At 41.4% G+C, this 25,683-nt stretch overlaps 1 protein-coding gene across 3 annotated transcripts in view; it reads right to left on the bottom strand.

The window, feature by feature from the left end:
• Positions 1-25,683, bottom strand: part of PDE6C (phosphodiesterase 6C) — a 52,360-nt gene that overhangs the window by 12,020 nt on the left and 14,657 nt on the right. For all 3 annotated transcript variants that reach the window (XM_032793115.2, XM_032793114.2, XM_032793116.2), the window contains exons 2-15: positions 21,211-21,363; positions 21,010-21,099; positions 20,628-20,768; positions 19,993-20,067; positions 19,836-19,900; positions 19,652-19,718; positions 18,721-18,768; positions 18,317-18,466; positions 17,072-17,215; positions 16,921-16,989; positions 8,227-8,373; positions 7,693-7,800; positions 7,468-7,577; positions 1,715-1,802 (exon numbers count right to left, since the gene is read on the bottom strand). In XM_032793115.2, coding sequence (XP_032649006.1) covers positions 1,715-1,802; positions 7,468-7,577; positions 7,693-7,800; positions 8,227-8,373; positions 16,921-16,989; positions 17,072-17,215; positions 18,317-18,466; positions 18,721-18,768; positions 19,652-19,718; positions 19,836-19,900; positions 19,993-20,067; positions 20,628-20,768; positions 21,010-21,099; positions 21,211-21,363 — 1,455 coding nt within the window. The remainder of the gene's footprint in view (positions 1-1,714; positions 1,803-7,467; positions 7,578-7,692; positions 7,801-8,226; positions 8,374-16,920; positions 16,990-17,071; positions 17,216-18,316; positions 18,467-18,720; positions 18,769-19,651; positions 19,719-19,835; positions 19,901-19,992; positions 20,068-20,627; positions 20,769-21,009; positions 21,100-21,210; positions 21,364-25,683) is intronic.

Raw genomic sequence — 25,683 nt, forward strand, 5'->3', positions numbered from 1 at the left:
TACACTACATTCCCCCCTCTCCCCAACATGGGTACAAACAGAAGTATAGATGGTGAAGCACTGCTTAGGTGAGTAAAGACATGTCTGAACCCTGTGGGCATGTACGCTATGTGGCTCTCTACTCCCCCAAGCAGTGCCTTCCCCAACTACACTGCTAAAAATAGCAGTGTAGTATTCCATTGCTTCCCCACTGTTAGAGACTTTCCCTGCCATTGCCTTTCACTGGCATGTGTAGTTACAACTGCAGTGTGGAGGCAGCCTGCTTTTCACTGCAGTGTGTAGCTACACATATTTACTTGCTCCTGCAAGAGGTGTGCAGTGTAGAAGTAGCCTATATCAGAGCTGGGAACCAGTGGTAGCTGATAGAGGGGGAAATGGGCATAGCCATCATTGTTAAATGCCCTCACCTTTATTTATTGAAACAATCTATCAATAGCCTTTGTGGCAGATGCCTTTCTTTCCCCCCTTCTCTTGAACAGCACAGTGGAGAGAGCAGCAAGGGTGAGTGGGGTGGGGAGGGGGGTGAGAAGGATTCCAGCCCTTCAATGGAGCACCATTCAGGAGGGAGAGGGACTAGCAGCATCTGTAACATCTTCTGAACAGCAGCACCATAAAGTGCAGTCTAGGGAGGAAGGTGCACATGGGGTTATTTGGTCTCCACACCCTGAATGAGCTCCTTTCTCCACTGGAAGCATAAAGCAGTGCTGTGTGGTGCACATGCTCAGAAGCTGCCTTTTGGTTATCCCTGAAGGCTATGTCTACACTGCAATAAATACCTGCAGCTGGCCCATGTCAGCTGACTTGGGGTCACAGGGCTCAGGCTACCGGGCTATACAATTGCAGTGTAGATACTGGGGCTTGGAATGTTGACACTGCAGTTTTATAGTCCTGTGGCCTGATCCCCATGACCCTGGTCAGCTGACACAGGGCAGTCACGGGTGTTTTATTGCAGTGTAGACATACCCAAAAAGTCTGAGAGGTCTCAGTGTGGAGCTTCCCAATCAGGAGCAACACCAGGGTTCCAAGCAGGGAAAACTGAAGGAGCAAGGAGAATTAGTGGTGGGACTTGCAGCAAAGGAGCTATGGAAGGAGGGGAAAGAGTGCCAGCTATTCAATTAGTTGATTTTATTTGGGAAATGAGAAACATCTGTGAGAGAAAGTGAGGGTATGGGGGAGCCTGGAATCTTACTGCTAATCACAGCCCAGTCACTTACTTTGGGCACCAGTTACCATGCCTAGGAACTGAATTCAGATCTCCGGAATCTCAGTCTAAAGCATTCTTTTATTTTGTGTTGCAGTACAATGTTAACTGTGTTGCAAAAGTAGAAAAAAAGCTCTAATAGTGTGAGTTAAGTGCAAAGGGTAAATCTTAGAGTCCTTATTCAGATGGTATTTAGACAACAATTCTGTCACTGTCAATGGAGTTGTGTGACTGTAATTGAGACCAGAATTTAGCCCAGTGTGTAAGAGTTTAGTTTGAACATCCTAGCTATTGTAAGTGTTGGTTAAAGCCGTAACATTATTTGAATATGGCTAATTTTAAGGAAGTATTTTCTTGGAAATCTAGTTCAGATAAAATAGCCAGCCAGCAACCTAAGAGTAATGAATTCATCAGAGAGATACAAAGTTTAACCCAGGCCTCTTGGAAAGGTCAGTATCTATAAAAAAAGCTTTGGTATTTATCAGTTTTAGTAGAAAGTGTTTATATACGAACCTCGTCTTGTAGCAGAGTTTTACTGTACTCTAGATGATGTCTTTCTAAAATGGAAGATCCATGAAGTTTTGCTAATGGAGAAGCTGACCTGTTGAAAAACAAGGAATTGTTGACAATGTTTCAGAGTACATATTTTTATGGCTGTTTTAAGTTTGTAGTATTAACGTTCTATCGAGCTGCATATTCCATAGAGGGAGTTTGAAATGGTTTAACATTGCTTGACTAACCTAGTTCTGTGGCATGACACACAACAATACCTGGTTAAAATGACACAATACATATATGCCTTCAGCACTGTCATTGAGAAAAGATTAAGGGAGAGAGTTTTGAAAACATAAGGAACAGTTAGGTGCATAACTCTCATTTGTGCCTTTGAAAATTTACCCCATCTTGTCCTGTGTTAGTAGTTCTTGTTTCTTTAATCAATGCACCTTCCCTGTGTAGAAACATACCTATTATCCAGCTGTTTGTATTTATCGCTTTAGTAGGCTCTTGAGCGCTCTTCTGGTTGGTATCATTCAAAGTGGACCGCCGTGCCACTGCATTTATAATTTATTATGGTTTGCTTAAATCGAATGGAACTACCATGTCGACTGTGCAATGCTATTTCATTCCTTTCATGTCCTTGGGCCCTATCCCGCAGAAATTTACAGCTTTATGGACTACACAGTCTGTGGAAGTTCATACATCTTCAGCCTGTCACAGAAACCCTTCTTACCTCATGCTGAGTGTAAAGCAGAAGTAATTCCAGCTCTACACTAGAGTTCTGGGCAGTGAGGGAGAGGGTCATGTCCATGTTTTATTCTAGTTGTTTTGAATATGGGCCATGCTTGGTGTTTCTTTTTCTTTTTCTTGGCTAACAGGTCAATTTCTGAGATGAACCAAGGAGGAATGTGCATGCCATTCATTAATCTGTACCTGTGTGGTGGTAAAGCCCAATAGATTGCTCACCCTGGCTGATCTCATAAATGGACCTTTCCGTCAGGGAGGACCCTAGTAGGAAGATCTGGCCTCAGCCTTTTAAAGTTCTTTGGCTGAGTGATGCTCAGTAGGAAACAGTCTGTCTTTCTTCTGTGTCATCTGGAGAATCCCTGACAATGATCAGAAAATGCCATTGCCATGGAGTACAACTTGAAAATTCCTTCATGGGAGAGGATGAGGGGTGTTACCTAACAAGTCATTCTGCATTACTGGCAGGATATTCTAAAGATCATGATTATTATGTTCCCTAGCTACTGGGGACTGAGAGCCTATGGAGTTTTTGTTGGCTAGCAAATGCACAGATGCAAGTGATTACAATGTACAGTGTATATCATGAGAGAGAATGCATGAAAGATTAATTGACCTACAGATGAAAAGTGAGATCCTAGTTATGCACAATGATGTAAAAAGCAGAAAAAAAATAAAATTGTGTGTATCACTGCAAACATTTACTAGGGAAAAGGAAACCCTTCTACTCCTCACATCATTTACAATATCTTATACACAGGGCTATGACAGCCAGATCCTTACTGGTGTGAACTGGCTTAGCTCCACTGCAGTCAGCAGAACGACACCTATTTACACCAGCTGTGGATCTGACTCTATTTTATTTTTTTTTAAATCACTGTAGTCAGCATAAGTGTGTTCTGTCTGATCACATTCTAAAAGGACACACAGTATTTTATCTTATCTTCAAAACTAATACGCTGCAAACTGAGCTTTAGAATAATCTCTTGAAATAAGTCTGAAAACAATTTCCTTACAAAATTGTTTTTCTGTATCACACTAGTTTGTTGTACAGTTGCTTATGAGTAGTGGGCCGGTAGCAATATCTTGAGGGGACTTGAGACAAAATATTACAAGGACTTGGCAAACTTTGAACAAGAAAATAAGTAGGCCAGGCTTTGTTATTGCATTCCAGCCATGATAATGTCCTTATGAATTTGCCCACATGACCCCCTGGATCTGAGCTCAAGCCACTGTCCATGCCAGAATGTCCACAATGACCAAGAAGGGAGAAAGCATCTTCACCCACTGCCTAGCCAACCTAGTAAGGAGGGCTTTAAACTAGGTTCAAAGGGGGCAGGTGACAAAAGCCCACAGGTATAAAAAAGTGACCTTAATAGAAGGCTAAATGTTCAGTGGGGAAGGGGGCGGAGACAGAAAATTACAATAGGGTCCATAGGAGCAACAAAAGTGATAACGGGGTGCGGATGGGGAACCTGCTTGACGTTTTAGATGTCTGTTCACAAATACAAGGCTTATGGGGAATAAACAGGAAGAACTAGAAGTATTAGTACATATGCTAAAGTATGAATTAATTGGCAGCACGGAGACTTAATGGGATAAATCTCATAACTGAACTATCGACATAGAGGAATACAACTTCTTCAGGAAGGACAGACAGGGAAAAAAGGGAGGAGGTGTTGCATTATACATCAAGAATATATGCACTTATTCTGAGGTCCAAAAGGAGATGAGAGGCAGAACAATTGAAAGTCTCTGGGTGCATATAAAAGGAGGGAAAAGTCATGGTAGAGGGACTATTATAGCCCACCAAATAAGCAAGAAGAGGTAGATGAGGCATTTCTATAATAAATATTCAAGACCTGGTAGTAGTGGGGGACTCCTCAGACATCTGTTGGAAAAGTAATATGGCAAAACACAAATTGGCTAATAAGTTCTTGAAATGTGTTGGGGACAACTTTTTGTTTCAGAAGGTGGAAGAAGAAACCAGAGGGCAGTTATTTTAGACTTGATTCTGACCAACAGGAAGGAATTGGTAGTGAATTTTAAGGTGGGAGCCAATTCAATTCAAAGTGATCATTAGATGATAGATTTCCTGGTTCTAAGGACAGGAAGGAGTGAGGATAGCAGAATAAAGACAATGAATTTCAAAAATGCAGACTTAAGCTCAAAAAAAAAAGGTAGGTAAGATTCCATGGGAAGAAAATCAAAGGGAAAAAGGAGTTCAGGAGATCTGGCAGTTTCTCCAAGAGGAAATATTAAAGGTGCAACACCCAAAACAATCCTGATATGAAGGAGAAATAGGAAGAATAATAAGAGGCAACTATGGCTCCAGCAGAAGCTTTTTAGCTGAAAATCAGAAGTGGAACTACAGACAAATTGCTAAGGATGAGTACAAAAGAATAGCACAAGCAATTAGGGACAAAAATGGAAAGGCTAAGGCACAAAATGAGTTACACCAAGCAAGGGACATAAAAGCAATTAGAGAAGATCTTATAAATATATTAGAAGGAAGAGAAGGAGGAAGGAAAGTGTAGGTTCTCTACTTACTGGGGAAGGAGAACCAATAAAGGACAACATCAAGAAGGCTGATATGTTTAATGCCTATTTTGCTTCAGTCTTCATTAAAAAGGTAAATTGTGGCCACATACATAACATAATTAATGTTAACAACAAGGGGAAGGAATGCAAGACAAAATAGGGAAAGAACAGCTTAAAGAATATTTAGATAACTTAGATGTATTCAAGTTGGCAGGTCTGATGAAATTCATCCTAAGGCATGTAAAGAGGAACTAGTGGAAGCAATCTTGTAATCATTAGTGATTATTTCTGAGAAATCACTGAAGATGGCTGAGGTCCCAAAAGACTAGAGAAAAGTATTGTGTTTGCCCACCTTTAAAAAGAGGAACATAGAGGACTCAGAAAAATCCAGCTAACTTCGATACCTGGAACAAATTATTAAACAATTATTTTGTAAGAATCTAGAGAATAATAGTTATAAGTAATAGCCACCATGGTTTTGTTAAAAAGAAATCATGCCAAACCAACCTAATTTCCTTCTTTGACAGAGTTCCTGGCCATGGAGACGGGCAGAAGCAGTAGATGTGCTATATTTTGATTTTAGTAAGGCTTTTGACATAGTCTCACATGACATTCTCATAAGTACACTAGGAAAATGAGGTCTAAATAAAATTCCTATGAAGTGGGTGTAAAACTGGATGAAAATCTGTACTCAAAGACTAGTTCATGGTCAAACGGTGACCCACAGGGGTCAGTCCTCAGTCTGATACTGTTCAATATTTTCATTAATGACTTGGATAACGGAGTGGAGAGTGTGGTTATAAAATTTGCAAATGAAACCAAGCTGGAAGGAGTTGCAAGTACTTTGAAGGACAGGATTAGAATTCAAAACTATCTTGACAAATTAGAGAACTGGTCTGAAATTAGACCAATCAAATGAAATTCAATAAAAAAAAAACTTTACAAAGTACTTCACTTATGAAGGAAAAATGTACAACTATAAAATGTGGAATAAATGACTAGGTGGTAGTACTGCTGAAAAGGATCTGTGGGTTATAGTGGATCACAAATTGAATGAATAAACAATGTGATACAGTTGATAAAAAGCTAATATTCTGGGGGTATATTAATAGGAATGTTATGTATAAGACACATGAGCTAACCATCCTGCTCTACTTGGTCCTGTTGAGGCCTCAGCGGGAGTACTGTATCCAGTTCTTGGCTCCACACTTTAAGAAAGATGTGGACAAATTGGAGAGAGTCCAGAGGAGAACAACAAAAAGGATAAATGATTTAGAAACTGTGACCTATGAGGAAAGGTTAAAACTGTGCATGTTTAGTCTTGAAAAAAGAAGGCTGTTATAAAGAGGACTGCGATGAGTTCTCCACATTCACTAAAGGTAGGACAAGAAGAAATGGGCTTAATCTGCAGCGAGGGAAATGTAAATTACATATAAGGGTAATTAATCTCTGGAATAGGCTTCCCAGAGAGATTGTTGAATCCCAGTCCTTGGAAGCTTTTAGTAACAGGTTAGACAACAACTGTCAGAGATGGTCTAGATATACTTGGTCCTGTGTGGGAGCTGGATTAGAGACCTCTTGAGTTCTCTTTCAGCACTACACTTCCACGATTTTTAGCCTGCTACCTTGAGCTAAACTGGTTTAAGTCTGTCTACTCAGGCTGGGAGGCACACTCCCCAGTTGCAGTGTAGACTTACCCTTTGGCTCTTTCACTCAGCATAAAGGAGCCAGAGTGGGAGTGAGGATCTTGCACCTGGGACTTGATCCTGCTGTACTGAAATCAGCAGGAGTTTAGCCACTGACTTCAGAGGAAGCAGGATTCACCTCCTTCATTTTCTTAGCTTGGGGTAGTCAATAGGTGGACTGTGGGCCAAATCTGAACTGCCAGATTCTTTTGAATAGACCCCAAATCTTTTTATTTACTTATTATTATTATTGTTCTTTTTTATTATTTTGTCTGGAGTTTGTACCTTGACCAAGAAATTTGGACCTTTACAAAAAATAACTGACTGCTTCTGTTCTAGGCTCTACACAACTTCACTCTGGCCTACATCTTAAATCTTGTCTCCTAATGTGCTCCCTCTCACCAGCTTCACTCTGCCAACAATGTTAGCTCCAATACCCATTTCATTTCCTTCTCCCATTCCTATCTTCACACCTTCAATATGGCTCCTTATGAAAGACACCCTCAGAAGCCAAGCATAAAAGTGGGTCACCCTCTCTTTAAGACAAATTAGGAAAAACATTAGCTAAGAGGACTCTTTCCTCAGGCTCTCCCAAAGGGTCTTGGTGTTTTCATATAGGTTATAAATACTCTGGGTCAGACTCTCTTGATAGATGTGCATGCTTTGCAAATAATTATGGAAAATAGTATAGTTTGTATCTTTGCATGTGGTGATATGTTCACATCTTTATTTTAGTTACTGGTACAAATGTTATATGTACAGGTGTTTGTACTTATAAATCAGTGTAGCTGAACTTACTTCATTTGATACAAATTATTGGTCCCTCTGTGATCAATGTCATGGCAGAAAGCAGCCGCAACCATGGCAAAGGCTTCTAGATCGGTATAGTATTTCTTTAGTCTACCTGTCTATAAAGGAGAAGAGACTTTTTTGAGTATATACCTGCTTGAATTTTACAATTACTCTTGAAACTAAAAGAACTAGAAATTGAATGTAAGATGGGTTTGCAGTGACAAAACATACCATTAGTAAGGTGAACATTGTCTGTCCCACATTGAATCCATGACGCCAGTTATGGTAAGTTATATCCCGATAACCCTTTCTGACTGTGTACATCCATCTTGTAAGTACCTGTTACAAATAAAAGGCATATCATTCTCAGTAGTGTTCAAATATAACAAATTCCTGGAATGTCTTTAAGATGGAATTTCATATCTTTACAGGAAAATATGCAGCTTTTACAAAGCTGAAACATTGTTTCTAATTAAAATAAACATAGATGCTAACCACTGTTATATAAGTCAATGCTAGTTTAATTTTTTATCTAACTAATCACACAACAATTTACCACCTAGCTTTACATACTTATTATGAATCTGTGAAAAATATCTGGTCAGAACAGTGGACAAGTAAAAGATATTGAATGTTTTATATACAAAAAGCTAAGAATGGATATATGCTACTGTTGCTTCTAATATTTTACTCTGGGACAGTTCTAGTTAAAAGAACTTGGAACTGAGGGGGAAAATGTACCTAATATGACAAAATAAATCTGACCTCTGCTGGGACTTTGAACTTTTCAACCACATTTATCTCAAAGAATAATCGTATTCCGCACTTAATCAAGCCATGCTCTGTAACGGGAAAGTCACTGAAGCGGAATTCATAAAGTTCCACTTCCTTTGGATCAGGTAATTCCTCTCTCTGTTAGGGAGGAAAAAGAAAACACCACAACAGTTTCACTTTGTAAGAAGGAAACTAGAGAAAATTCAGTTTTTTACTTGCTTTTTTACTCTATCTCTATATAAAGAGTTCATGGTCAGGCCCATAGCTCTCAGGTTTCAATGCACACTACTGTATATTAAACTATAATATGTACTTTCGATCACTGCTGTTTTTCTGCTCAAAAAAAGGGGATGGGTACCATTTATTGCTTCCTGCAAACTGGTATTTCTTCCCCACCTGCATTCCAACAAAATCCACATTACAATTATAGTGTTTTTAGTTATATATTGGGTAAAAAACAATGGTTACTTTATTTTAGAATGCATTTCTTAATTATGCATACAATTATTGTACTTCAGATTATTATTATTATTGTATTACATACCTCACCTGTGGGACTTCAGTGAATCTTTGGAATAGGTTATCAACCGTTACCCTATAAATCATGGGGGCAACTGAGGGTGGGGAGGGGTCTGTCATAGTTCAGGGTTACCTGGACCTCTGACCCCCTTCCCTGGTGTCTTCTGAGTGCACCTGCCTCTAGGTCTTAGGTCTCCCACTTTCCCTCTATGGCAGAATCTCATGATTCTCCCACCAACAAAGATTACTCAACAAGTCTGTCTGGACTCAATACCTTCAGTTCTTCCCTTCAGGAACTTGTGAGAAGCAGTGAATAAAGTGACCCGAAACAGCCTTCTTAAAACGATGTATTGTTAAGATTCAACAGTAGGAATACAGCATAGCAAGAGAAAAGCATTTTTAGGGCAATAAAAGGCCTATGTGCATGTTTATCTTACCTAAAGACTTGCCTTCCCTTAGCAGAAACCCTAGTTGGGCTAAGCTACCTTGAGACATGCCCAACTCTGGAAGGCAGTTTCTTCCCCTTAAGCACCTCACAAAACCAGGCCCTTTCCCCTTCAGAGAGTGTCCCTATAAATCCCTCTCAGCCTTTGATCTCCCCACCTTCACAGAGTGGATGACATAGTCCTAGGAAAGCTGGTCTGGCAAGCTCACCAGGGAGGCGGAGCTAGCATATCAATTAATAATCCTCGTCGTTCTCTGAGGAACTCTTATCTGGGCTACTGCCTATCTTCCTGGGTAGTTTTCTTACCATCTGGCTAAAGTACAGTAAATATCTTAACAGTGCCAGACAAACATAGAACAGATAGTATTTTGTAGATTACAGGAAACTCCAAATCCACCACAGTCATTTGCCCCTCCCTCCCTCCTCTGGATGGTTCTGTGCCAGTTGTGTCCCTAGTGTAGTTTAGAGCAGACTTTGCTCTAAACTACACTGGCTTCCACTGGCCCCAAGGGACAATTCTGGCAGCAGGGGACTGCCTGAGTGCATGCTCTTTCCCCTCATGAATACCCTTTATTTTAGAGGCAAGTGTAGCTACCCTCAGAAATGTCCACTACCCTATCTGCTTGGTTTAAGACTGCTTTGCACTGAGGAACCACCAACAAACCAGACTTAATGTGTGTGAAGATCTCTAGCCTTTAGAGTTACTAGCACAAAAGATCTCTATTTTTACTTATGACTTGCTTTATTTATATTAATTGCACTCATGCACATATGTGACAGATCCAAACCAGTGGGGTACAGGAGTCTGGTAGAGGTGCATTACTGGTCACTGAGTCGTGAGTAGTTTTCGCCATGTTGCGGCGGGCCACTGCACTACGAGTAATCAAGAACTTCTGCTAGACAATATAGTAGACAGGCTGATTAGACACCTGCAGCCAATCAGGCAGAGCTATCAGGGCACCTGGGTTTTTAAAAGGAGCTCACTCCAGTCCGAGTGGGGAGGAAGCTAGAGGAAGGAAGTGCATGTGAGGAGTGGGAGCAAGAGGCACAAGGAGCTGAGAGTGAGAGGGTGTGCTGCTGGAGGATCACAGAGTACAGTGTTATCAGACACACGCGTGAGGAGGTCCTGTGGTGAGGATAATAAGGTGTTTGGGGGAGGCCATGGGGATAGCCCAGAGAAGTTGTAGATGTTCATGCAGCTGTTGCAAGAGGCACTATAGACGACTGCAATCCACAGGGCCCTGCGCTGGTACCCGGAGTAGAGGGCGGGCCCGGGTTCCCCCCAAACTTCCCAACTCCTGATCAGACACAGGAGAAGTTGAATCCAGACGTGTGGAAGATCACTGAGGTGAGCAAAATCTGACAATAAGCCACAGGACCACCAAGGTAGAGGAGAACTGTTGTCCAAACTGGTGTCAGAATTTAGGATCGTGTTGCACAGCCATGGCCAGAAGAAAGAGGGTGATTTAAAAACAAAAACAAAAGGAGAGGTTTGATGTTTTTTTCCCCCACAATGGATGCTTAGTACAGGCATCGATACAAGCACAGCGTCCCAGCAGGAGGCTACTGTGTCCAGGCAGTTGCCCCAACGGAAGGAGTACGTTGTGGCTGCAGCCAAGGACTAGTATTCGACCTCTTGATTGGACCAGGCTTCTCAAAGACCCGAGCCTATGTTGGAGACTGGGAACCAGGTGAAAGATCTGTTACAGAGCTGACCGCGGCATGATAGGACGCCAGATCATACGGGCCGCATTGGCTCGCCAGAAAATTGACACGAGGAGGATGACGAATAGAGGCATACCTTCTGATCCTTTTGAGTAGGCAGGAAGAAGGGAAGATACAGCAGATCCGTACCTTTCAAAACAACTAAGAACTCTGTATTAAGCTCTCTTATAGTCATCACGTTTTGGGGGACGATTTGTGGGTAAGGAAGACCTGGCACACAGATCCTACGAGTTCTTCTGGCCCGGATACATGAAGAAGTGCGAGGTACTGTGTGTCCTGCCCGGAGTGTTCAGCGGCACAGTCCCCATACCCACCTGAGCCCTTAGTACCTCTCCCATCAGATGAGGTCCCCTTTGAGCGAAAATGCCATGACCTATGGGACACCTGGAGAGAACGGCTCGGGGCCACCAATATATCTTGTTGTTTTGGAACTAGCCACTCGCTACCAGAAGCCATCCCCCTCTACACATAGCCAAGAGCTGAGTGGGGATCTTAGGCCGAGTCGGCTACCAAAGAGATATTAACAGATCAAGGAACCCCAATTTAGCAAACATAAGAGGACTCTGTACGCTGCTCCAATTTTATTACACTATACCTGAGGAACCTTCCAGTCTAACCATTCTAGATGATGAGATGGCTTTCGAAAGGTTTAACCGACCCTCAAGGGCTATGATACGGAAGGTGGAGTCGGATGGTGAAGGCACTGCGCACACGCCTCTATCCTAGCCTTAATGTTTCGCTATCTGGGAATGGTACTCGCAGGCCTCAAGTGGGTTTTCCCCCTTCGAGTTATTGTATACGGGGCACCCCGTAGTTGCATACTAGATCCGCCAAAGAGATGGGAAGAGGAACCCCAATGAGGGAGGAGAATATATATAGAACATTATACAGCATGCCGAGAAAAACCAGAGTAGCCCATAGGTACACCTGACTATGTAGGGAACATGTTGGAAAGGCCGCAGGTATGAACTTGCTATTACAATCGCGGAAAACGACAGTCCAAAAACCAGAGGGTCAGGTTGGATTGGGTGGTACACGGCAGGAAAGCAAGTTCTTGGGCCCAATGGAGGGCCTTATGAGGTGGACTTGACCGTGGGACGGTAATACTTATCTAGGTGCGGCAGTACGCAGGACGCGAAAAACAGATAAGATTTGTATCACTTCATACCTTCTGAACCAATGGGGTGTACAGCTGCATCAAGAGCGCTGCGTTAACTTCACAACAAGACCTAAGCCAGGAATACAGCCTCAAAAGGTGAGAAGTGGTTCCGATTTAACACCGAATGCATGACAGAATGAGGTGTCTGGAGTATGATCTTCCGGAACCAGATGTAGTTCTCGGAACGAACGCGGCTGTAACGGCACTGAGGACGTATCACAATTCATCAGAGCCCTGGGGACGAAATAACAATGAGGGCCCTATGTGGTGCCAGTCGGGCCAAAGGGAGGAAATTAAAAGCATGAAGTGAAAAAAATGCTGGAGTGTGGGGATCATGCGAAGAATCGCACAAGTCATGTGGGTCAGCCCAATTGTGCGTGCCACAATCTGATGGCACACAAAGTTTGCACATGACTCCAGAGACTAATCATAATCCCATTTATGTGTACCCCGATACCTCGCATAGATGAGCTAGTGGAAGGCTGCGGTAAGTGCCCCCAGTACTTGTACTAACCTACACTTGACAAGGGGTACTGGCAGTCCCTTAGCGGAAGACGCAAGGAAGGCTGTTGTTCTCTACACCAGAGGCCTTTTCAATTACACTGTCCTTCCCTATGAGACTCATGGGGCCCAGCTACTTCCAGCGCATCATGACTACGTATTATGCACCATACTAGGTATATGCTGCCTGCTTACTTGGCGAATGTGGTCATTCATACCCCAGACTGGGAAAAGTCACCTCGAAGAAGGTGAGAGGGCATCCTTTGATACCTTCAGGCAGCTGGCCTTTACAGCAAACACTGCCAAGGTGCTGTTAGGGTTACGGAGGCCAACTCCTCTTGGTACATTTGTGAGAGGGTCTGGGTAAAATCCAGGAAACGTTGGAGGCCATCCAAACATCTGGCCATGACCACAGTCGCAAGAAACAAGTCGGGCATTCCTAGGTGTAGGTGGGGTATTTACAGCGTTTATCCCCCCCTTTGCCACAAGGGCAAGCCCCCTGACTGACCTTAGTAAAGCCATGGAACTGATCTGATAGGTGGTCTGACGCAGCCAGAGGAAGCAATTCACGACCTAAGGACATGTCCTCTGCAGTATCCTACTCATAGCTCCTGATTTCACCAAGGATCTTCTCCTGCAGCTGGATTGGCATCGGTAGTAGGTCTGGGGCCCATTCTATCACAGAATGGTCGGATGGGTAGCGAACACCAATTCTCATACCTCAGAGGACTCCTTCACGAGGGACAAAAAATATGCAAAGTGGTGGAGAGGCAGTGCCTTGCTGTAACGTGGGCCATGGAAAGCACTGCGCTACTACTGCATCGGAGCCTCAGATTTGATCCTCGTGCACCATGCCACCTCTTCAATGAGAATCGCGAGTGGACACGGAGAAGACAACTTATGGGTGACCAGGTGGGGTTCTTTATCCTCCAACCTTTCCAGTTCCAGTGTGCACCCAGACCGGGGAGCCGATCACGGCAATGTGATGGCATTTGTCCGTGTGCACTGTTGGCATCCCAAGGCTGCCAACCCCTTGGTGTTGAGCAGGGGGGAGGGATATGTGACAACCCACCCAGTGGCAGGTACGGCGTCTGGTAGAGGAGCAAATTATACTGAGTCACTGAGGGAGTAGTTTTCTGTTCCCCTGCCGTGACCAGAGCAGGGGTTGCACTAGAGTAATCAAGAACTTGCTAGAACCAATGAAGGCAGACAGGGCTCGAATTAGCAACTGCAGTCATCAAGAGCAGGCTAATCGGGCACCTGGGTTTAAACAGGAGCTCACTCCAGTCAGAGTGGGGAGAGCTAGAAGGAGAGGAAGTGCATGTTAGAGGCTGGAGCACGTGCCAAGAGCACAAGGAGTGAGGTGAGAGGGTGTGCTGACTGGGGATTGAGAGGCACAAAGCATTATCAGACACCAGGAGGAAGGTCCTGTGGTGAGGATAAAGAAGGTGTTTGGAGGAGGCCATGGGGAAGTAGCCCAGGGAGTTGTAGCTGTCATGCAGCTGTTGCAAGAGGCACTATAGACAGCTGCAATCCACAGGGCCCTGCGCTGGAACCCGGAGTAGAGGGCGGGCCCGGGTTCCTCCCAAACCTCCCAACTCCTGATCAGACACAGGAGAAGTTGATCCAGACTGTGGGGAGGATCACTGAGGTGAGCAAATCTGCCAATAAGCGCAGGACCCACCAAGGTAGAGGAGGAACTTTGTCACATATACAAATAACACACTAAGAGTATTTACTCATGATGTTCAAACGTCAGGAAATGCAAAAATTAAGGCTCTTGTAGTAACTTTAATTTGCCCACGTTATACGTTATGATATAAATATATATTTAATAGTCTCACTGGTGGTGGTAATAATTATAAGTGCCTAGATCACAGATAGCGTTTTTCAGTAGTGCATCTCAAAGCCCTTTACAAAGGAAGTCAGTGACCTGTCAGATTCCATTTTACAGAGTGGGAAACTGGCAACTGAATATATTACAAGTGTAATGTGGGCAACATTAGGATGAGAACTATAATTTGGATTTCTCTTTTAAAAGAAAATCTTTATTGTGTATTGATGCTATAACCTTATATATAAAGTTATAGCATTTTTTAATGTCCTTCTTTAAAAAAACACAAAAAAGAAACCGCACATGCAAGTTAGATTACCCACTTCATTGAAATGAATGGGATGTGGAACAGTGATGTCCCACCTTTGCAATTGTTGCTGTTTGGTTGGAGATATTTGCTGCAAATATTGGTTAATGTACATGCAAAAATATTTCTCTCTTTTCTCCCAAATGTGGAATTTCCCTTTAAATTTACTCTGGTCTGAGTTCAAGAAGAGAGAATGGTCAATCCTGGAGTAGTGACAGTTTTAAGGCCCAATGCTTTGTGAGCCTTCAGGACTAGAAAACACCTGCTTTATCGCATTAGTGACCTGACATTCCAGGTTTCCTATAGGATTAAACATTTCTATGTAGTCCTGGCACTGCATGAGATATCAGACCTTCAGTTCTTGACACCCCGATGTATAGAAAAAGCTATTTAATTTAGTTTCTAGCAGTTTTAAAAATCCATTCCAGTGTTTTATTCCACTTGGATGCCCCCAGAGGGTAATTAAGGCACCTTGATTTACAAGTGGAGAGATGTAAAAATGGATTATTGCTATTAATTTTTGTAAGTCTTAAATTTAAAATGAATTTACTTGAAAATGTGAAGGTATAATTTTCTATTGATACTTTTTATTTCACTAGTGGGTATGTTTATATAATCAGATGTAATTTAACAAGATCTTTTAACTATAAAAACCATGTACAGTCCTAAACCTGATATCTGCAATGTTTTTGGAGGAAGGAGGGGAAAGAGAGCTCATTTTACTGATAATTATCTATAACTTTAACCATAAATTCCTGCTACACAGCAAAGTAAATAAAAACCAGTTAACTCAAGTTTTTCAAATATCTAACAAATTATAGAAACACATCAGGTGCTATTGCTGTTATTAACCCCCTTCATACCCTATACATTCACTTCTTCTTCTGGTGCCATGCCAATTTCCTCCTCCTTCTATGTATGTGGTACTAATATACACACAACTATACCTTTAAATTGAGTTTTTGCCATTCTTATATACAGTAGGTTTCCATATAAAACTCAGTAATATTCATTCACGCAGAGTGAATGACGAATGAGCAGAGTCAATCCAATTAATCATAAAATAAAATGAAAAAAAATAAAATTATTAAGAGAAATAAATAGCAAATAGTATTTTAAGGAGGCAGCTATAACTCCTTCAGCCTGCTATAGTACCTAGGATAGTCCCTTTTTATCTCTTTGGGAAATAAGACCTTGAGCCTGCAATTATTTAAGAATGTAAGTAATTTTCAATGGAACTACTCATGTGAGTGACATTAAGCATGTGCCTAAATGTTTGGAAGGTCAGGCCCTCAGTCAGCCACTGTATATGATAGCGTATGTTAGCAATATGTCTGTCCAGATATCAAAAACACGTTGATCTCTGTTATACCATTACTGGTCAACAGAATGGTGTGAATTTTAATTATGGGTTTGCACAGTGCCTAATGCAATGGAAGCCTGGTTCAAGACTGGGGTGGCTTGGTGCTAATGCTATCCAAATCATAAAGAATTTCTGATGCAATGCTGATTTTGACAGAGATGCACCGCAGATGACTTTAGCCCAAAGTCTCTTTTGTTTTAAACTCATCATTGTTCTTTTCTCTCTCTTACCTATTTGACTTTAGCATCTATCAAAAGGTATTAGGCAAAGAGGTTCTACCAGTAGCAAATTGTCTATTTACTGAAAATTGATTGTTGCTTTGTGAACATTCAGGTCAGTCCTAGTTCCTAATTTTGCATTTTACCCTAGTATTTCAACCAAACAATACAAGCAAAGGATTCAGTTTCCACCCACCGTATGGAGATGCTGACCATGCAGACTACAACAGAATTTAGTCCATTTTCTTTGAATCGAGATGCTATCATAATGATCTCTGGTTAGTTCAGCTCCTCTTGAACAGTACAAAGACTTTACTTCCTGCATTACCACTGACAGATTTTCATATGAAAATCCAGGGAGAATGCTGTTTTAGTGGGTTGATACCATGGGAAGTATATAGGTTGCATATCAGTGTATGAGCGAACCTAACATATTGCCAAAAATATTTTTACAAGGCACCTGCACAAGATCCCTGGAGCTGATGACTAATATAAATATGTTGTATTAAGCAGAAGAAGGTTAAATACACATTTTTAACACAAACACAAAGGAGTCTCATCACAGTCTGAAGTTAATAGGCCAGAAAGTTTAAGAATCGGGTTTCATTACTTACCAAAATCTTGAGGAGGGCTTTCTCATCACAGTCTTCAGTACTGGTTACATTTAATTTCTCTTTGTATTTCTAAAGTGAAAATGAATGAAAAATTAAGTTTCTGTTCCACAAGGTTCCTGTTTGAATTCTGTGGTACTAGAAAGATACTCACCAATATGGACTGAATTTCTTCAGGGGTGGCCTTTGTCTGGTACATGAGCATTTCCTGAGCAATATCTTTCCTGTTTTCAAGCTTATTCATTTTGTCGTAGGTGTCAGTATTTAAAACGGACCATCCAAGGAATTGTGTAAGACTCTGGAACAAAACAGAGGAAAATGGAGGTGATGTAGTGACAATTCATTTGGCTTAATAGTAAAGGAAAACTGACAATTTGAACTCCTTAAAATGTCCAGGAAGGTACTTATGTGTCTCCCACCAGCACAGCTTCTGAGCCACAGGCACGGCTTCCTCCTTGCCCTGGGGATGCTCAACCCCAGCTTTGCCCCAGGCCCTGCCCCAATTCCACCCTTCTCCAAACTTCTACCCCCATCTCTTCCCACCCAGTTCTGCTCCCTCTCTTGAGTGTGCCCTGTCCCTGCTCTTCCGCCTCCCCCACAGCACCTCCTGCATGCCGTGGAACGGCTGATCACGGCAGGTGTGAGGTGCTGGAAGGGAGGGGGAGGAGTTGATTGGTGGAGCCACTGGTGGGCTTGAGGCACTGGGAGTGGGGAGCTGGCTGCCGGTGGGTGCTAAGCACCCACTAATTTTTTTTTTGTGAGTGCTCCAACCCTGGAGCACCCACAGAGTTGGTGCTCATGCTCTGAGCCCCTCAAAAACTTTAATAAATGCAGCTTCACAACAACCATGTAATATAGGGAAGCATTTTCCCCATTTTGCAGATGGAGGCCTGAGGTGCACAGAGGTTAAGTGACTTGCCCAGTATATGGGTGCACACTTGAACCAGTGCACTGATGTCAACGGGACTTTACACAGGCTTGGTGTTTAAGGAGCTCCTTGCAGGATCAGAGTCTCAGGGGTGACATCCAGTGAATCAGATGGTCTATCATCTCTACCCTGAAAACTATAAATACTAATTGTCAGTTAAATGATTTTGACCATCCTTAACTAATCTAATATGGGTTTTTTGTTTGTTTATTTGTTAGAATGATTTTTATGGTATCTGCCATCTGTTCAGTACTGGAAAAAAGCTCATGATCCATCATAACTGTACAAGTGTGTAAAGAGTTTTAATGGAAATACTTTTACTATTAAGAAATTGTAATGAAGAGGATAACAAACTTGCAGTATAACTGCTACCTAAAATAATCCTTTTAGTAATTTTTAATTGAGACTTAACAAAAATATCTCTTAACATTAAATGATCATCTACAAAATCTTTTGTCTCATTAAACTTACTTCAGTGATTTGTTCATCAAATTCATCAAAGGGTTTTCCATCTTTTCTGTTGTAAAATGTAGCTACTCCCACAATTTCTTCTTTTTTGTTGACAATAGGCAAAGACAGGACATTTTTGATAACCCAGCCAGTCTCATCCACAGGCCCTTTCTGCAAGGAAAACAAAAGAAGAGGAAATATTTCATATTTCTTTAAAAATAGTCATACAATATTTTGGTATTATAATTGTAAATGTCATAGTTGGTACCCAAAGATCACAAATAAGTACAATAACAAAATTATCAGCCACCTCCGCAGCTATGGAATGTATGAATATTTGTGCAATCAACTTTATGACTAATAGATAGATGATATTAGGGTACTTTCCTATAATAATTACAATAAAAAAAATACTGTGTTATTACCTGAAATGAAAAATATTCATCTGCTGGTGCATTCATCATGTTACAAATCTGTGGTATAAGGAAACAAAAAAAGCCCCATTGTTTAGGTGCAGTATATACACTCGAATCCGTAGTCTGGCATTTTAAAAAGGCATATTCATTTTCTAAGAGAAAAATAACTGTCATTGTACATAAATCAAAACTATTATTACAGTAGAATTAGCTACGCCGGTATATGCCACTTGAGTGCTGAAAACACTTTGCCTTGTATATGGTGCTCATAATATATTTTATTAAGCATAATAGTTACTTGACAATATGCAGGAAGAAGGCAAAATTTTAGGGCAGGAAGTAAAGAAGAATATATCCAATCTGAAACTGCATGGGGAGTTTTAGGAAGAAGTAAATAGTTGAGCTAACCCCTACCGTTACAAAAAGTGCAATGACTACAATAAAGACAGAGACCTTTAATTTTGTCTTTCTTATGAAAGACAATATCTTACACCATGTTGAAGCCTTGGTTCAGATTTGGGGCCAAGCTATCTTTCTGTTTATAACCGTGTACCAGGATTAAAACTAAACAGAAAATTCTACAAGTTTCTGTTTGCTGAGTTGCTGACAGATAATTCTTTTGTGAGAATGGACTTGTACACCTGCAATGCGAGACAGAGACCTAAGCCCTCCTACTCATGAGATGTCCTAAGATCTGATAGGAAATCCCCTGGTTCACAGGTCATCTGCATAGAGGTCTTGTCCCTCCAGGCTATTGATTGGCCTCTGTATTCCATGGCAGCTATAATCCTGGAGACAGTGTGATATCCTCGTATAGGCACTTATTGTATTTCCAGTCATATAGTCAATATAAGGAAGTTTTGATGATGGCTCCCGAAGTCTCCACTTGATCAAAGAACTCTATAAAATGTGTAACTTTCTTTTTTTGCAATTAACTTACAAATCCATTTTCAGCAACATAAGTTGGCAACCCGCTGACAAGACACCAGTGATCTGCAGGAGGTGACCTGTAGAGACAGAATGAGATTCAGTAAGTCAGTGTCACAGATATAAACACGTTGCAGTTCTACCTGAGCAACACCGGTAACTGCTACATATTTAACAAGCTGATAATGAATACTTACGGAATGACTTTGATTTCTTCTTTTCCATGTAAAATATAATCAATAATTTTATAAAAGATGACTTCCTAAAAAAAAAGAGGAGAAAAACATGCGTTAATTATCCTGTGCAACTAAATTCCAAAATTATGATGTGTAAACAGGAAACATTTATACTTACTCTGCCATCGGGTGTTTTTGGTCCTTTATAAGGCTCTGCTTCTCCCAGCTTGATTGGCCATTCATCATAGAACTCCTAAAAATAATTACACACAGATTAACAATACAAAGCGTTTCTCAATTACATACCAATAGGTAACATGAAATGCATGGACAATCATTTTATGCTATACTTCACCATAACACTACTTGGTCTGGTCACATCTCAAAATAGTATGAAGAGAACATTGTTAAACATACGCCAAACAAAAGTTTTAGCAAGTAAGTTGTAAGTTGCACACTAGCCTGAAAACCAATGCCAGAAAACTGCATGGCTTTCTCAACATTTTAGTGGGTGGGAGAAGTATATACTAAAAATAACCACTTGAGCCTGATCTGCATGTTTTACGTATATGGCCTGCCCTATTTTTATATATTTTACATGTAATTTTGGTGACTCATATTAGTTGAATATAATTCATGCTTCATGTCATTTTGAAAGCTTACTTATAAAGCATAGCCCATTGATTCCATGGAGAAAGGCACTTTAGAGATATCTGTGACAGACAGATCAGGTAGTAGAGAGATTAATTTTTTACAATGATATTGAATTAAATGAATTCTACATTTCCAAGTAAGTGGTAAAATGCTGGTTACCTTCTCTTTGGTCATATCCAGCAGACCAACAGAGTATCTTTCACAGTTCAAATACATTCGAATAGTGTACAGTGCTTTGTGAAACTGTCGCTCAATATCTGTCAGTTCTTCAAATACTTTGTTGGCAGACCACAAAAGCATCTGCTTACAATGAGAAAAAACTGGGTAGATATTCAGGTGGTGAAAAGAGAATGTATTACAGATGAAAAGAAAACATAGCCTCATAAGTTTCAGATATTAAAGAATGAATTCATAATGGAGGTTGATACCATTCTGTTACATGATAAATTTTATGTATTGTCTGTGTAACAGTGTGAGAATTAGTAATGATTTTACATAAGAAAAAATTAATGAAGTTTCTCATTAACAAATCCTTCTTTACCTGACTTCTTCGGGTTTCAATATTGTAGAGATATGTGATATGGTATTGTTTTATGGCAACAGAAACAAAATTGAGGTATTTCTTAAAGACCTGTAAATGACAGAGGACAAAAATAAGACAAAATATCAAACCAAGTAATAGGTGCTGCCATATTTATTGTTAAAAGAACAATAGTGTTCACGTTTTAATGGCTAAAGTTACCTCTTCATCCTCTTTAGAGAATTCAGGGGCATTTATTTTGTTAAGTGCCATCACAACAGCAAGCACCTCCTTGCCCTGCATAATAGGAGTTGCCAGCATGCTGTTAGTTGTGTAACCAGTTTGCTTGTCCACAAAGTCAGAAAAATGGTTATTCTGAAAAAACAAACAAAAAACAAACCACATTTAGTTATGATGAAGACCATTTATTTGTTACTTATTTAGACAGTGCCACATATGTGAATGGAGTTTCACACTACAGAGAGAGATGGATTCCCAGCCCAAAAGAGCATAGAGATCAGAGGCCCCAATCCTGCAAATATGTATGTGTGTGCTTCACTTTAACATTAAGCATATGTGTACGTGTTGGTACTGAGCTGACATAGGTTATCCCTAAAACAAGGACAAACAGGAGGAGGAAGGACAAAGGAGAGAATAATACGACTGTGTGTTTATTTGGAGGCTAATGCCTTTGGCTTGAAAATAATTATTTATATTTATGTATGTATTACTAATAATATTATTTAATCATTCCTGTAGAAAAAATGCTTGATATTACCTCATCATACGATTGTGAAGCTGACATAAAAACATAAGGCAACATTCTCAGGCCTGCTCTTTTCTAAATGCTCAGACTCTCACAAGTGTACTGCTGAGGATGCTTCTGGCAGGGAAGAGTCCCCAGCAGGTATAGACCTGGCAGAGACAGTTGCTACACTTCCCTCCTGGCCATCCCCCATTTCCTGCACCGAAGACATGCTTGGGTTATGAGGACATAACAGAGGGAGTGACCAGCGTGTGAAGGACAATCCCCAACTGATCCCTTCGGGCCATGGTCATGCAGTTAAACAAAAAACCAGAGCCCTTTCTCTGACAGCCCACTCTTGAAACTGGATGCAGCAAAGAATCGGTGATCTTTGAAAACATGATTTTGTGTCGTCAATGTCCTTTAGTAAAATGCTGTTATTGTTAGGGAATAAGTTGCTGTTCTGTGCAGCAGTTTTGTGTTTATATTTTGAAGTAAACTTAAAGATCCATTTACAAAGCTTGTAACAAGTAGTAACATTTAAAATCATTTTATAAGATGATATCAAGGACAGCTGATAAAACACAAATTCTAGAGATATTTGGTTTCACAATTTGCTTGAGAGCCCCAGGATGATGGAAAATGGAAGCTGTACCCTTCCCATGCAACCATCTTTTAAGGCTAGCCAGTCAGTCAGCCCAGTGGGGCTGCATGACTTCAGTCAAATGGTGAATGCTATTGGCCAGTGGACACCTCTCTTCAAGCTTCTTCAAGCTGACTGCAACTAGGACGACTGCAGCACTTGGTGGAAAGTAAAAACCTATCTTCTCATGACTGGACTATGCTCCTTTGTGGTATATTAAAGATGAAATTGTGACCATTTGAATTTTCAGCTAAAGTACATGCTGTTATACTCAGGGGCGGCTCTATGTATTTTGCCGCCCCAAGCATGGCAGTCAGGTGGCTTTCGGCAGCGCGCCTGTGGGAGGTCCTCTGGTAACACGGATTCGACAGCATGTTCATGGCGACCGGCAGGCCGCCCCCATGGCTTGCCGTCCCAGGCACGCGCTTGGTGTGCTGGTGCCTGGAACCGCCCCTGGTTATACTTGAAAAAGCATTGCAAATTATCCTATTGACTTTCTTCTATGAAATGATTAACTTTTAACACAGAGGGTGAAATAAAAGCCAACACACAAGGCTTGTGCCTTAAGACCTATTTTGAGGGATTAAATGAGATTTAAGTGGTTCTTGTGGTTCTCTGCAGAGGGATGAATTTTACCCTGAAAGAAAAGTTCACAGAGTTTTTAGAGAACAATACAGAAGACTAACTAGCTAAGATGCTGGCATATTCAGAGTAGCAGCTTTTAAATTGCTTCTCTGCACAGCTTCTGACTAAGGGGCCATACTGCAAACACGTATGCACAAGACCAGTCTCATTGACTGCTTGCGTGGTCGTTTGCAGGATCAGACCCCAATTAATTAGATACAACAATAAACCAGAACATTTGCTGCAACAAAGTCTCAACTTTTGTTTCTTCCAAGCAATGCCTAGCCAACAGCCGTGTTCTTAGAGTTGTAGACTAACCCTTTACCTGTTGAATGAAAACAGTGCAATGTGAATATCTAATACCCCTCCCCTGTAAACAATAACTTCCCTAAGTTTACACACAAACAAATATAGACAGGTTTTAAAAAAAAATATGTCACTGTCAGTTTTGTGTTTGATAACCCTCTCAGTTAAATAGTGCTTGTCATTAACTCTCTAACCTTCATATAAATCAAAACATAGCACCTGGAATAGGTTGCTGAGCCTCTTGTCTATTCATGGAAACATTGTCTACTAATATTATTAGCATTCATAACCCAAGGTGTTTCAGTGGACCAAGTACCTTTTAATTACCATTGTCTGTACCATATCACTTTACTACACTGATTTACTTGCATCTTCTGTGTCATCTCTTGTTTTGCAGGCCCTACACAAGTAGAATTTACTGTTTTGCTTTTACATTTATTTGTTTATCTGTCTTTTCTTGTAATTCCTTTGCAGTATGGAGAATTTCCAGGGAAGGTGGGCAGTGAAAGAAGGCACTTGAGGGCCTATTGGCAGAGATTGCCCTGGTCATAAACAAACTGTATATTCTGATCCAATCATGGTCGTAAAAATAGCTTCTGCTAAGAGCTTTCAGTATGGGATAAATTCTTTTTTACACCGTGGTAAAAAATGCTACTTGGTGTCTCATCAGTAATAATCTGATTAGAAAATAAACTAATGGAGGAAATCCATACAAGCATTAAAGCTTTCTTAATTTTCATTATACTCAGAGCTGGTAGCATCATCCATTATTAAGGTCTCCCAACACTTTCCATTATAAGACCCTGTTTTCAGTTGCTCATAACTTTGCCAAACTTTAATGATCTATTTGCTTCAGACTGAAAAAGTTTTAGAAAATTTCAGCCAAAATGGTCCAGACATTTCTGAGAATAAAGTCAGGGAAATATATATTGTTTTGGTCATGTTAAAAAATCCTTAAGGCCTTTTCTTTGAAATGCTTTGGCATTCCTATGCTTTGGAACAGGGACTTCACATTTGGTAGTGGTGGAGCATTTGTGGCAGGGATGCGTCTCTTAATGTCTCTGAAATTATTTCTAAATTTGGCCATGTTAAAAACTTTTGAAAAATCACAAGTTTGCACATACTCACTAGAGTCTCGCTCGATATTCACACCTAAAATCACTGAAGATTCCATCTTTACTGAGCATACTCAAAAAATAACACCTCCTAGAGCTGATCAGATCATGCATGCGCCACCCCCACAGAGCAACTGAGTGTGCTCCAGCCCAGAGCTCTGGGGTTTCAGAAGGACCTTCCTCATAATTGCCACTGCAGGTTGGCGTGGGGCCATGCCCCAGAACTGAAAACCTGGAGCTGATCTGTCCTGTGCTCTCAATGACTCACCTGCTGGCATGTAGGCAGAGTAGAAGAGAAAACCACTTGATTCAAATGGAGATGGAACAAGAACCAGAGGTGGGGGAGGGGAGAGAAAGGAATAAACTGGGACAAGGAGTCTGATAAGACTTGGACCGGAGAAGGGAGGAGGGACACTTTGGGAGCTGGGACTGCTTGGGAGAGGTGGGAGGAGGCTGGCCTGAGAGCCTTTGGAGGGGGAGATTGGAATTAGGAGCTGGTGAGCAAAATGGGATGGAAATGGGAGTCAGTTGGCTGAGAGGAGTGGGGAACACTGAGACTGGACATGGAGCTGGGGGTAAGAAGAAAACTGCTTCTTGTTGGACAAGGGGGCTGAGTCTAGGAAACACTGGAGGAAAAACAGTAGGGAGGGAATTAGAGATAGATCTGACAAGGAGCTGGAGCGTGGGGGGAGAACTGAGGCTTGCTGGGCAAAATGATTGGGAGAAGGATCTGGGTAGGGAATTGCTGGGAGATACTGAGATTGGATGAGGAGCCTGGAGAAGTTAGATGGGACTGAGAGCAGGAGAAGGGGGCGAGGGGTGAGAGGTATCAAATGAGGAGCTAGGTAGCATGAACTGGGACTGCCTGAGCATTGAGATGGGGAACAAGAAGCTGAGACAGGAGGGGGAAACTGGGGCAGGCTGAGCAAGGGGACTGGGAGTCATGGGGGAAATTGAGGTTCAGAGAGTGATCCCAGAGCAGAAGACTAGGATTGGTTGGACAAGACGACTGGGATTGTGATAAGAAGCCTGAGGAGTGAAGACTGGGACTGGGAAGAAAGGAAAATGAGACTGGGACATGGAGCCAGGACTGGGACAGAGACAGGTTGAAGGGAATGGGGCAGAAGAGGTCAAGCTTGGAGAAAACCAGCTGAACAGTCTGCGCTCACTAGTGCACATACTTTCCTCCAGAACGTGGAATGGAACCCAAGACTTCTGAGTCTCACTTTTCCTCTGCTGTCAACAACACTTGAAACTTACTG

Source organism: Chelonoidis abingdonii, chromosome 15 (genome assembly GCF_003597395.2).
Source record: "Chelonoidis abingdonii isolate Lonesome George chromosome 15, CheloAbing_2.0, whole genome shotgun sequence".
NCBI classification, from domain to species: domain Eukaryota; kingdom Metazoa; phylum Chordata; order Testudines; family Testudinidae; genus Chelonoidis; species Chelonoidis abingdonii.